At 69.1% G+C, this 12,277-nt stretch overlaps 2 protein-coding genes across 3 annotated transcripts in view; both read right to left on the minus strand.

Annotated features, from left to right (window-relative positions):
- BAZ2A (bromodomain adjacent to zinc finger domain 2A) overlaps positions 1–6,162 on the minus strand; it is a gene marked incomplete at both ends in the record, with an annotated part of 8,917 nt that extends 2,755 nt beyond the window's left edge. Inside the window, 20 exon segments of the mRNA XM_079547812.1 lie at positions 3–213; positions 286–421; positions 518–577; positions 667–829; positions 1,099–1,173; positions 1,249–1,463; positions 1,950–2,204; positions 2,280–2,471; positions 2,557–2,622; positions 2,782–3,123; positions 3,199–3,267; positions 3,269–3,301; positions 3,378–3,486; positions 3,558–3,589; positions 3,591–3,619; positions 3,706–3,930; positions 4,049–4,258; positions 4,688–4,867; positions 5,139–5,690; positions 6,024–6,162. Of these exon segments, the coding sequence (XP_079403938.1) occupies positions 3–213; positions 286–421; positions 518–577; positions 667–829; positions 1,099–1,173; positions 1,249–1,463; positions 1,950–2,204; positions 2,280–2,471; positions 2,557–2,622; positions 2,782–3,123; positions 3,199–3,267; positions 3,269–3,301; positions 3,378–3,486; positions 3,558–3,589; positions 3,591–3,619; positions 3,706–3,930; positions 4,049–4,258; positions 4,688–4,867; positions 5,139–5,690; positions 6,024–6,162 (3,293 nt within the window).
- A 2,534-nt stretch (positions 6,163–8,696) lies between these two features.
- Positions 8,697–11,611, minus strand: ATP5F1B (ATP synthase F1 subunit beta; the record flags this gene model as incomplete). Of its 2 annotated transcripts, none has more annotated exons than XM_079547789.1 (10): positions 8,697–8,873; positions 8,959–9,160; positions 9,255–9,467; positions 9,547–9,669; positions 9,797–9,955; positions 10,035–10,219; positions 10,443–10,564; positions 10,682–10,856; positions 11,155–11,337; positions 11,470–11,611. In XM_079547789.1, 10 exons carry the CDS (start codon positions 11,609–11,611, stop codon positions 8,776–8,778), a joined length of 1,602 nt encoding a protein of 533 aa, XP_079403915.1. In that variant the 3' UTR covers positions 8,697–8,775. The 2 variants fall into 2 exon arrangements, with proteins under 2 accessions (XP_079403915.1, XP_079403914.1); XM_079547788.1 differs by having other exon boundaries at positions 11,464–11,611.
- Positions 11,612–12,277: the final 666 nt, after the last annotated feature.

Raw genomic sequence — 12,277 nt, forward strand, 5'->3', positions numbered from 1 at the left:
GCATGGGTGGGGGGACGGGCGGGGGGACGGGTGGGGGGAGCGGCTCCTCTTTGCTCTTCCGCGGCCGCCCTCGGGCGCGTGCGGCCACACAGTTCATGGTTACCCGCTGGGGAACCGGCACCGGCACCTCAGGCTCCGGCGGCTCCTCCTTCACCGCGGGCACCGGGCACAGAGCCTTCTGCTCCGGGGGCTCCTCCGGGCGCTCCTCGGGCGCTGCGGGGGAGGAATGAGGGCAGGTTGCACCGTGGGGGCCCCCGGCGCGTCCCCAGCCCCAACCCCGCTCACCTTCCGCCCCCTCCACGAAGATCCCCCCCAGGTGGGGCAGCACCCAGTACCGCCGCCGGTACCGGTCCTGGCCCAGCGAAGCAGCCCGCAGCATCTGCGAGGAGTGGAGCAGCTTCTTGCGGAAGAACATCTGCCGCTGTGGGAAGGGCACGGGGTGAGGGGCAGCAGCGAGCAGGGGAGGGATCACAGCCATGGGATGGGGGGGGACCCACAGACCCACGCCCCCACTCACCTTAGCCAGCTTCTCGATCTGCCGCTCGAGCTCAGGGATGCTGGAGGTGGACGTGTCGGCCTGGAGGGGGTGAGGGACCGTCAGGACCAGGGGAGACCCTGAGACCCCGCTCCATCCCATCCCAAATTGCTCCCAACGCCAAACATCACCTCCTCATCCCGGCGGGAGCGACGGCCCCGACCCTCCTCCTCCTCCTCCAGCTCCAGCCCCGGCTCCTCACACAGGCGGGAGCTGCGCCGGCGTCGCCCATCCTCCAGTGCCATCAGCTCTGACTCGGGGCGGCCCGTTTTCTTGGCCAGGGCCACCTTCAACCTGATGGGACACAGCGCAGTGGCAGTGGAGACCCTGTGCGGAGCCCCCTCTGTGCCCAGAGCCCCTTTGAGTCGGGGTTTGGGGAGCGCAGCCCCATCCCTGTCCATGGCATACCCCCACAGCACAGCACAGCACAGCACAGCCCCATCCCAGGGCACAGCCCCATCCCAGGGCACAGCCCCGTCCCAGGGCACAGCCCCGTCCCAGGGCACAGCCCCGTCCCCATCCCACGGCACAGCCCCCTCCCCGCCCCACGGCGCGGCACCCACCGGCGCAGCCGTCCCTCAATGATCCACTTGTTCTTCCTGTAGGCCGACATGCTCTCCAGTGTCTTATCGATCTCACTGCAAGGACATGAAGGGGGGGGGCTCAGCTCCCTGCGGTGGGGGTGCAGCCAGAGCTGCCCCCTCTGTGCTCACCTGATGATGCGGGCGCTGCTGTTGAGCTCATTGACCAGGAAGGCCAGGATGGCAGCTTTGCGCTCTGGCAGCAGCGCCTGGAAGGGTTTGGTGCGCAGCCCTGCGCACAGCTCAGCTTCAGCGCCGTGTGCTGTCAGGAAGCAGCGCAGCACCTCCGAGACGGTGTCACGGTTCAGGCTGATCTCTGACACCTTCTCACCCAGGATCTTCAGGGACTGCGGGGAGAGGGAGGCGTTGGGGGGGGCAGCAGCAAGGGGACAACATGGGGAGAACATCAATGGGGGAGTCAACTCCTGGAAAGAGACAGCAGCAGGACAAGGGACAACGGTTTGAAGTTGAGATGGAGGTTGGAGTCCTGTGCTGTGAGAGCGGTGAGGGGCTGAACAGCTGCCCGGAGAGGCTGTGATGCCCCATCCATCCCTGGAGGTGTTGGAGGCTGGATGGGGCCCTGGGCAGCCTGGGCTGCTGTGAGATGTGGAGGTTGGCGGCCCTGCGTCCCTCCCAGCCCAACCACTCTGTGATTGTGTGACTGACTGGGAAAACCCAACGCCTGGGGAGGGGCGTCCCCAGATGGGGCTGCAGCGTGGGCAGCACGTCCCAAAGCGCAGCGCTCACCCACCGCAGGCCTGCAGCGGCTGCAGCTTCGTGGGCGCTAAGGGCATCAGGATGGAGAATGGAGGGACGCAGAGCAGGCACAGTACCTGGCAGTAGGGGGGCAGCCCGGGGTCGTAGAGCGCAGCCTGCAGCAGCCGCACCAGCAGGTCCTGCACCGCGCCGGCGCTGCCGCCCACCCCCAGCAGCCCCTCCTGCAGCGTGCTCAGGCTGGGGACGTCCCTGCTGGGGTCGAAGCCCAGCACCTTGCCATAGCTCTGCAGGAACTCCACCACCGTCAGGCAGTGGGAGAAGGCGCGGCTGGGAAGCACCAGGCCTGGGATGCGCGAGAAGGTCGGCAGCGGCTGGGGGCAAAATGGGGCGGTCAGGGCAGGGGGGGCAGGGGGAGCAGCCCTGCCGGGCCCCCTCCCCATCCCAACCTGGTGGTCCGCCAGGCACATATCCTCCGTCGGCTTCTTCATCTCCTCCAGGATGAGCTGCTGCCGCCGCCGCTCCTCCAGGCGCCGCTGGGCCAGCAGCCCCTTGTCCACCCTGCGCGCCCCTTTGCCCTTCTTCTCCTTGGGCCGCCCCTTCTCCTTGCCCTTCTCCGCTTTGCCTTTTTTCTCCTTGGCCTGGAGACAAACCCCGGGGTGGGTGGCCCCTCCAGCCCCCTCCCTCCCTCCCTCCCTCCCTTCCCCATGGCTGCTGCGGACTCACCTTAGTCTTTTTCTTGGGTTCCTTCGCTTTGGGAGCTTTTGCTTCCTGTTTCTGCTTGTTTTTGGCCTGGGGGGAGAAGAGCAGCTCAGGGACCAGCAGCAACACGGCCGCCCAGTGGTCGGGGCAGGGGGCTGCTCTGTGCCCCGCAGCCGGGGAAGGCTCCGTGTCGGCCACAAGATGGAGGGGCCCTAGGGCTGCCCTGCCCTCCCCATGCACCGCTCGTACCTTCCGCCTCATTTTCTTCTTGATTTTGCTCATTTTCAGCTTGTCCTCGTCACTGAGCACCTCTGTGAGAATGGAGGGGATGGTTGGTGACAGCGAGCGGGCTGCAGGGCGGGCTGGGGGCCGGGGGGTACCTTGGGCCTCCAGCCTCTTCAGCAGCCGTGCGTCCGTCTTGCTCAGCAGATCCACCATCCGGGCCTTGGGGGGCCGCCCGCGGCCGCGCTTCGTGGCAGGCAGCTCCTTGGGCTTCGCCTTCTCGGCGTTGCGGGGTCGGCCGCGCTTCCCAGTGATGGCTTGGATACGGGACGGGATCTCCTCGGGGCTCAGCTTCACCCACTGCAGACCCTGCAGGAGGAAACCGTCAGCCCCAAAGGCAGCGGCCCACAGAGCGGCGCCCTGCAGGGCACCACGAGTGCTCACCTCCGGCGTGTCTCGCTCCTCATAGAAATCCCCCACTGGCATTCGGGGGCTGAAGCTGAAGTGCTCACGAGCGGACATCCTGCACCACGTTCCTGTTCAGGTACTGGGGGGCAGGAGAGGAGGATGAGGAACCCTGGTGGAGCTGGGGGGCTGCTCAGAGCCCAGCCCCCCCGCCGTACCTTGATCACCTCCGGGAACTGCTTCATCCTCTTCCCGCACGGCCCATAGTACCACGTCTCTCCCTGCCAGCGGTGGTTCCCCCTTTTGATGCGCACCTCTCTCCTCCACCTGCACACAGAGGAGGCTCAGCCCGGGTCCTGCACAGCCACGTGGGACGTGGATATGGGGACACCACGTACCCGTGCTGCAGAGGGAAGCGCACCTCCTCGGGGGGTGGCGATGCGCCTGCGTGGGACATCGCCTGTGGGGCAGACGGGGGAGCAGCTCAGGGGGCGTGGGGGGCACCTGGCCAGGGGGCGAGGGGGGGTGGGGGTTCCACATCCTCACCTCCCACCGATGCGCTCAGTGGGGCAGCCGCCTCCTTGCTCTCTCCTTCTGGAGCAGCTGAAGCCTCCGTGCAGCTGTCAGCCACCTCCTCCTCCTCGTCCTCCTCTTCCTCCTCCTCTTCCTCAGCAGAAGGACACGGGGATTCGGGCTCCAGTGTAGCGCTGAGCTCCAGAGACCCTGACTGCTCCGGCCCTGCGCGTGCGCTGCTCAGCTCTGGGCTGCTGTCTGCAGGGCCAAAGTCAGCACCATCAACACCACTGCCATCCCTTCCTGCCCCTCCCATAGGAGGCCGCCCCCCCCAGCGCCGAGCCGGGGCTCAGCACCATGAAGGTGCTCCACGCACCGTGCAGGGGGGGCGGCGAGTCAGGGCTGGGCAGCATGGGGGGGGCCGGGCGGTGGGCTGCCAGCAGGCTGAAAGGGCTGGCAGCATGCAGTGGGGGGCTGGCGGCAGGCAGGGGGGGGCCGGGTGCGTCGTCGGGGGGCTCCTCCAGGGGGGATTTGTCGCCCACCAGCTGCGCCTCATCCATCGCATAGAGGTCACCGGTGTCGGGGTCTGGGGGGGGAGGAAAAGGACAGAGCGCAAAGAGCTCGATGGGGCAGCACGGCACAGGGGGAGCCCCCCGGCTCTGCGTGCATCGGGGGCGCACACAGCCCCACGGCCGCTCAGGGGGCAGCGGGGATGACAGCCCCCCAATGGGCGCCGGGAGGAGAGGGGTTAAGGGAGCCCGCAGCCCCCGGCCACGCCTCCTCCGTTGGGAAGCGGAGCCCAAAATGGCCGTAGCGGCGGCGGCGATGTTCAGCAGCGCGGAAGTTCAGGCGCTGAGGAACAGCTTCGTCACTGCGCTGGGAAGGGAGGCCGGAGCGGAGGAGGGACCGCGCCATCCCGGCCCGCCCTCCGCTGGAGCCGCGCGGCACAGCGGCCATCGCCGTCGCCCCAGAGGGCCGCGCTGCCCCCCGCCCCCAACCCGCAGCCCCCCCCTACCTCCGGCCAAGGCCTCGAAGGGCTCCAGGGGGTCCGCGCTCAGCAGCTGCGCGTCCTCCAGCGGCGCGCCCATAGGCGATGCGGGCCCCAGGCTGGCGGTGCTGGAGGTCAGGCCTGGGCTGTCCCGGCCCAGCGGCACCGCGGCGGGCGCTGCGCCGTCGTAAGCACAGAGCTTGAGGTCTGCAGGGAGCAGAAAGCTGCAGGAACAAACCTGGGAGCAGAGCGGGGGCCCAGCGGGCACCAACCCCCCCACCCCCCACCACGGCCGTGCGCTGCCCATCGCCCCCAGGGCATGGAGCCCCCGGCTCCCGGCCAGAGGTCTCAACCCTGTGGAGGTGGGGTCCTGAGTGCTGTGGATGGATGGGAACGTGGCTGCAGGTGCACCCAGCACGGCCCGACACAACCCCGCCACCACGACCCCGCCGCCACGACCCCCGCCGCCGTGCCCTACCTGGCTGCGTGTCCTCCAGCTCCATGCTGCCCACCAGCCCGGCCCCGTTCTCAGCAATGGGGGGCGGCAGCTCCTTGGAGGCCTCAGCATCGTCCGCATCACCCCCCAACTCCTCCTCGGGCAATGGGAAGGGCGGCTCTCCAGAGCCCAGCATCGGGGACGGCTGCGGGGCTGCGTAGAAGCCGGTGGGGCCGTTGGGCATCAGCTCGAAGCTCTGCTCCGGGAAGGAATCGTACAGCTCCTGAGAGTCAAAGTTCAGCCCCATGGGTCCAGACGTGCCGTTGCCCCACAGCTCCGTCCCCCCGCCCCGAAGGTTCGCGCTGTGCCCGGGGGAGGAGGGCCTGGAGCCCCCAGAGACGCCGTTGAGGGGGAACTGAGCGAGGCTGCCGTCCTTGAGGCCGCCGGGGGGCTGGAACTGCGTGTAGTCCCAGAGGCAGTCGTAGGGGTGGAGGTGGGGGGGCCCCGAGGAATGCGTGCTGGAGGTGAAGGTCCCTGAAGTAGTGGTGTGAGATACAGTAGAGAAGCCGTTGACATTCATGCCCCCGTTCAGACCTGAGGGAGGGCGAGAGACGGAGGTGTTGATGGTGGGGTTACCTTCAACCCAAGGACAGAGGGTTTGTGGACGGACGCAGGGCTGCCGTCACCCCCAGCCCTGATGCAGGCTTGTGAGGGATCAGCTCACGGCCAGACCCACACGCGCAGCCCCCAACCCGGCCATTTCAGGCTGGGGGCACACAGCAGACCCCACCGGGACCCCCCACCCTACAGCTGTGCTTGGTGGCCCCCCAGCCCTACAGCCCCACAGTGACATGCCGATGCCTCGCACCAAGAACACCAGGCCAGGACCGCTCAGCCGCACAGCCCCACGCCTGCCCCCATACTCACTTTTCCCCTGGGGGGGGAAGCTGAGCGCGGCCCCGTTGCTGTACGGGCTGTCCCCTGAGGAAGGCGCGGTGGGTTTCAGTCCTGAGGCAGTGGGTGCGGGGGGAAGACCCGCAAAGCCAAAATGGTTATCGGTGTCCATGGCTGCAGGGGGGTGAAAGGTGCGGGGTTATGGAGGTGCCACGACCCCCAGGATCAGCTCCACAGCCACTGCCGTGCCCCGGTGCGCCACGCTGTCACACAGAGGGTCCCATCGTCCCCCCCCCCAGATCCCCGTGCCCCCAGCACGGCACAGACCGGCAGGTTCCCCCCCCCCCATCGTGCCCGTGACCTTGCAGGGACGTGGCACGGCCCGCCCCCCCTCTGTGCGCACCGCAGTTCCCGGTGCTGTGTGCAGGGATGGCCGCTCCTCGGACACCTCTTCACCCCCCCCCCCCCCCCCCCCCGCCCCGTAGTCCAGCGGTGCCAGAGGGCGCTCAGCCCCATCTCCCCCCCCATCCCCTCCCCCCACCCCCAGGGCTGTGCCCGCAGCTGCTCCGATGGGGACGGCTTCAATTCGCAGCTGGGGACACCGCGCGGTGCCACCTCCGCGGGGACGCGCAGGGCGAAGGGACCCCCGCAGCCCCCCCCGCAGCGCCCCCGCACACGGAGGGCACCGAATTTGCCGCTGCAGCGCCAGGCAGGGCCGTGTCGTAACCCGGGCACAGATTTCGTCACGGCCCCACGAGGACACCGCCGCGGCCCCCCCCGGGGGGGACACGTTCCTCCCCCCCCACCCTCGGGGCTGCCCCGAGCGATGGATTAAAAGCAGAACCCTTGCACCACCCCCCTCCCCCCCAACCGCACTGATGCTCCGGGGCTACCAAAGGTCGGGGGGAGGGGGGGGCAGAGCCGGGCAGGTGCTGCTGTAGCCGGGGGGGGGAAACGAATAAAGTCAGAGGATGGGAACGAGCGCGGAGTGGGGGGGGGGGACCCCGGGCTCGTCCCGCTGCGCCCCTCCCCGGGCCGTCCCAACCCGGAGCGCCGCCCGCTGCCGGCAGAGCGCAGAATTGGGCCACGGCTGAAACCGGAGCCGGGAGCGGGGGGAGGAGAATGAGGCTGATAAAGGGGGGGGGGGCTGCCCCAACCCCTCCCCCTCCCCCCCGGTACAGCGCCGTGTGGCTCCGCGCAGCCGTTCCCGGAGCCGCTTCAAAACAACGCGACGCGGCGCAACGCCCGCTGCCATTTCTCGGCCGCTTCCTGCGGGGAAGGGGGGGGGGTCCGGTACCGGGAGAACCGCAGCGAACCGCAGCGAACTGCAGCGAACCGCACCGGGAGCCCTCAGGCAGCCGCCCCCGCGCAGAGGCCGCGTTCCCACCGGAGGGGGAGGGGGGGGGGGGGGAACCGGGACGGTGACTGCGGGAAAGTGCGTGGGGGAGGAACGGGAGGAACGGGGAACCGACGGAGCCGGGAGGGGGAGGAGAAAAACGGGGGGGGGGGGGGGGGGAAGCCCCGCAGGTCCCAACCGCCCAACCGCCGCCCCCGCCGTTACCGACCGCCGCGCAGCGCTCCGCCCGCCGTCCCCCCCCGACCCCCGCACCTGGCAGCGGCGCCGCGGGCCCGGCTCACGCGGTGTGGGGCGGGATGCGGCTCCGCATGGCGCGGTCCTTCCGAGCGGACCGGGCCGCAGAGCGGAGCCGAACCGGACCGGGCCGAGCGGCGCAGGGCAGGAAGCGCCGCGCGCCGCCGGGCGGTCCCCGCCCCGCCCTCCTCCCCGCGTCACCGCGGTGGCGTCACCGGGAGCGGCGGCGGCGTCAGCGCGGGGCGGACGCGCGCCCACGTGGGGGGGGAATCTCCGCCCCCGGAGGGGTCGGGGAGGGCGGGGGGGAATCCCCCACGTGGGGCCGCCGCCGTCAACCGGGAGCGGCTCCTCCGCTTCCCCGCTGACATCAGCGGCACCGACTGCGGCGTCGGGGGGAGGCCGTAGCGGCGCGGAGCCCCGATCCCAGCTTGGGGGGGGGGGGGGGGGTCTCGGCGTCACGCGGCGCGTACCTTCGGGCGGTGCCGGTTCTGGTGCCGGTGCCGCAGGGCTGCCGGGGCTGCGCCGGTGCTCGCGGCCCCGCGTGATGCCAGCACCGCCCCGACCGGGCTCGGGACGCGCCGCCATTTAAAGGGACCGCAGCGCTTTGCAGCGGGGGGGGCTCTTCTAAGGGAACCCCCCCCTTCCCCCTCTCCCCCGCAGGGAACGCCGCGTTTCCCCCACTCCCTTCGGCACCGCTCGGCCGCAGCCCCCGGGCTCGGGATTCGGTGATCCCACGCAGGGCGGGCCCGGGCCGCCCCCCCGGGACCCGCAGACAAAGCCCCATCTGGCAGGGCCAGGCAGGAGCCCTTTGTGCTGCACGATGGGGTGGAGGATGGGGGAGGCTGACCTGCCCCCCCGCTGAAGGCAGCTGCCACCGCTCTCCTCGCCGTGCTCCATCCCGCAGCCCCACGCAAGGGGGGCACGCCGGGTGGGTACGGACCCCCAAAAGGAGAGGCCCCGCACTGCTGGAGGCAGCCGGATGCAGCACAGGGCGCTGCACTGCTGCAATAACTCCCCCCAAGGATTACAGCGCGATGGGGGAGACGGCAGAGGCCCCTCCCAGATGCAGCCCTGGGTGGGGAAGGGCTCCTCTGCACGCAGGGCCCGGGCTGTTTTCACCAACGTTTTATTGGAAACCTTAAATACTCGGGGTCTGGCCCCACACAGAGCCGGGAGGGGTGAAGGCGGCCCTGCTCACGCGTGTTCCTCAGCCAGCTTCTCTGCCTTGGCCACTGCCTCCTCGATGGGCCCCACCATGTAGAAGGCCTGCTCTGGGAGGTGGTCGTATTCACCTGGGGGGGGGGAACGCAGCCAGCGGTAGGGGGAGCCGTGCCAGGCCCAGAGCGTGGCCCCCAGCCCCCCCTGTCCCTTCCTCACCTGCCAGGATCTGCTTGAAGCCCTTGATGGTCTCCTTCAGGGGCACCAGCTTGCCCAGGTGGCCGGTGAAGACCTCAGCCACCTGGAAGGGCTGGGACAAAAAGCGCTGGATCTTGCGGGCCCGGGCCACGGTCAGCTTGTCCTCCTCAGACAGCTCATCCATGCCCAGGATGGCGATGATGTCCTGCAGGGACTTGTAGTCCTGGGGACCAGGGACCAAAGCGGGCGGTGAGCAGCCAGGGCTTCATCCCCCCAAAGCACCCAAGGGGTCGCTGCCCCAGCCCACCTCCCCTCACCTGAAGGATCTTCTGCACACCCCGGGCCACGTCGTAGTGCTCGGGCCCCACAATGTTAGGGTCCATGATTCGGGAGGTGGAATCCAGCGGGTCCACAGCAGGGTAGATGCCCAGCTCGGCGATGGCACGGGACAGCACCGTGGTGGCATCCAAATGGGCGAAGGTGGTGGCCGGGGCAGGGTCTGTCAGGTCATCTGCGGGCACGTAGATGGCCTGCGGGGAGGGGGGGCACCGTGGGACAGAGGTGGGCGCCGAGGGGAACCCAGCCCAGAGGGCAGAGCGCTGGCACTACCTGCACCGAAGTGATGGAGCCTTTGCGCGTGGTGGTGATGCGCTCCTGCATGGTGCCCATGTCGGTGGCCAACGTGGGCTGGTAGCCCACGGCGGAGGGGATTCTGCCCAGCAAGGCTGACACCTAGGAGGGAACGGAGCAGGTGAGACAACAAGCAGCGCCCCTGGGAAGGGCAGCACTGCTGTGGGGACGGGCCCGATGAAGGCTGGTTGCAGCTGGGGCAGCTGGCTGCCCTGCGGTCAGCACCAACCTCTGAGCCAGCCTGGGTGAAGCGGAAGATGTTGTCGATGAAGAGCAGCACGTCCTGGCCTTCCTGGTCCCTAAAGTACTCTGCCACTGTCAACCCAGTCAGAGCCACCCTGGCACGGGCACCCGGGGGTTCGTTCATCTGTCCATAGACCAGAGCGACCTGGCACGAGAGGAGAGCCAGCATCAGCACAGCTGCTGTGCCAGCGGGCCCCCAGCCCAGCCCAGGCCTCACGCAGCACCTTGGAGGTGGCATCTTTCAGGTTGATGACCCCGGACTCAATCATCTCATGGTACAAATCGTTGCCCTCGCGGGTTCGCTCCCCCACACCGGCGAACACCGAATAACCGCCGTGAGCTTTGGCCACGTTGTTGATCAGTTCCATGATCAGCACTGTCTTGCCGACGCCAGCGCCTCCAAACAAACCTGGGGGAAAGCGTGACGCCCTCAGCCCGGAGCCAAACCAGCCACCCCGGGGTCTCCCTTCATCCCTTTCCTCCTCAGACAACAAACGTTGCTTCAGCAAGCTCAGTAGAACGAAAGTCAAAAGGTCGCTCATCAGCGAAGGAAGCTGCTGTGTGGGGACGGGCTCTGAGCCTCGCGGGGGGCGCAGGGCCTCCGCTCCACCCTCCCCCTGGGGGCTACGCACCGATCTTGCCACCCTTGGCATAGGGGGCCAGCAGGTCCACCACCTTGATGCCCGTCACCAGGATCTCCTGCTCGACGCTCATCTCCACGAACTCAGGGGCTTCGGCGTGGATAGCAGCAAACCTGCAGCACGAGAGGGAAGGAAATGAGCGGCCAACGTGGATCCCTCGGATCCCTTACGGGCAGCAACCGCTGCCAGACCCCACACAGCACCACAGCCTGGCCTGCAGCATCGCTCACTGTTTCGTTGTGATGGGGCCCCTCTCGTCGATGGGTTCCCCAATGACATTCATGATCCTTCCCAAGGTCTCAGGGCCGACGGGGATGCGGATGGGAGCGCCGGAGTCCAACACCTTCTGTCCCCTCACCAGCCCTTCCGTGCCGTCCATGGCGATGGTGCGCACCGTGTTCTCCCCTGCCGAGGGCAGAGTTACCGCAGTGCCCTCGTGCTGACCCTGGGGACAGCTGCACGATTCCTCCCACCCCTGCCAAGAGGCACCGAAGGACAAAACGGCGCAGGGAAAACGCAGCCTCTAGTGCAGCCCCTGCGGGCTGCAGCCCCCAGCCCCCCGGCAGCCATCTTTCTCCTCTTCCTCCCCCTCCTCAGATTTTCGTGCGTGGCTTCAGCGAGCTCAGAAGAACGAAAGTCACCGAAATCCATCATCACCGGAAGAGGACCAACCCCCCCCCCCAGACCCCCCAGCCCCGCTCACCCAAATGTTGGGCCACCTCCAGCACCAGTCGCGTCTCCCGGCCCTGCACCTCCAGGGCGTTCAGGATGGGCGGCAGCCCCTCGTCGAACTGCACGTCCACCACCGCGCCGATCACGGCCACGATGCGCCCGGTGGTGGAGCCGGCCTTGGCGGCGGGGGCCGCCTGAGCCGCATGGTCCCGGCCTAAGGGAGAGAGCGAGTGGAGGCGGGCGCCGAGGGCCCCTCAGCCCTTAACGGGGCCCGGGAACGGCGCTCGCCGCGACGCCCCCCGCCCGCGTAGGCCCCAAGGTGACCCCGCGGCCGCTCCACACTCACGCGCGCCGACGGCGGCGGCCGGACCAGCCCCGCGGCTGAGGAGCGGCGGCAGGAAGCCATGGGCCGGCCCGGCGGCGTGGCGCAGCGCCGGGCGGGCGGCGGAGGCGGCGGCGGCGGAGCGGCGAACCGCGAGCCCCAACATGGCGGCGCCGACTGAGCCCCGCGCTCCGCCCGCCCGACGCGGCCCGCAGGGGGCGGGCCCTCAGCGCGCGCTGCCGCCCACCGCTCGCGCTCATTGGGTAGAAGCCGACCCGCGCCTCCTGCTCTCGCGTTTCGATTGGTTGGACGCGCCCGGCGCTCGTCGCGCCTCCTCACGATTGGTCCGCGCGCCCGACCGTCTAGAAACGCCCCGCGCTGATTGGGTGCTGCGAATAGCGGACTGGCCGGAAGGGGTGGGAGCCAGGCGCCGGAAGCGGCGGCGCACGCGCTCTGCGTGTGTCCTTGGGCCGGGCGCGGTGACCGCCGCCTCCCGCCCCGCTCCCGGCACGCGGACATTTCCCGTGCCGCCGCCCGCCGCCATTTCGGTCTGCGGCACCGGAAGCGGCGCCCGGAGCCCGCGGCCGCGCAGTCAGAGGCAGCGGAGGCAGGGTGGAGTCTTCAACAGTTTATTAGAAAGAATGTAGACATTAAAAAAATTCCCACCGCTCTGAACAGAAATTGAGGTTTGTCAGCCTGGCCGGGTAACAAAGAGCCCCGTCGGGTAGAACAGATGTTGTCACTTGCTTCCATACCAGCAGTGCAAATACATTTGGTCTCACGTACAGATCCACAAGCAACGACGCGGCCCCACGGATCCATGGGGTGGGGG

The sequence above is a fragment of the Tetrao urogallus genome (assembly GCF_951394365.1).
Source record: "Tetrao urogallus genome assembly, chromosome: 31".
In the NCBI taxonomy this organism is placed as follows: Eukaryota; Metazoa; Chordata; class Aves; order Galliformes; family Phasianidae; genus Tetrao; species Tetrao urogallus.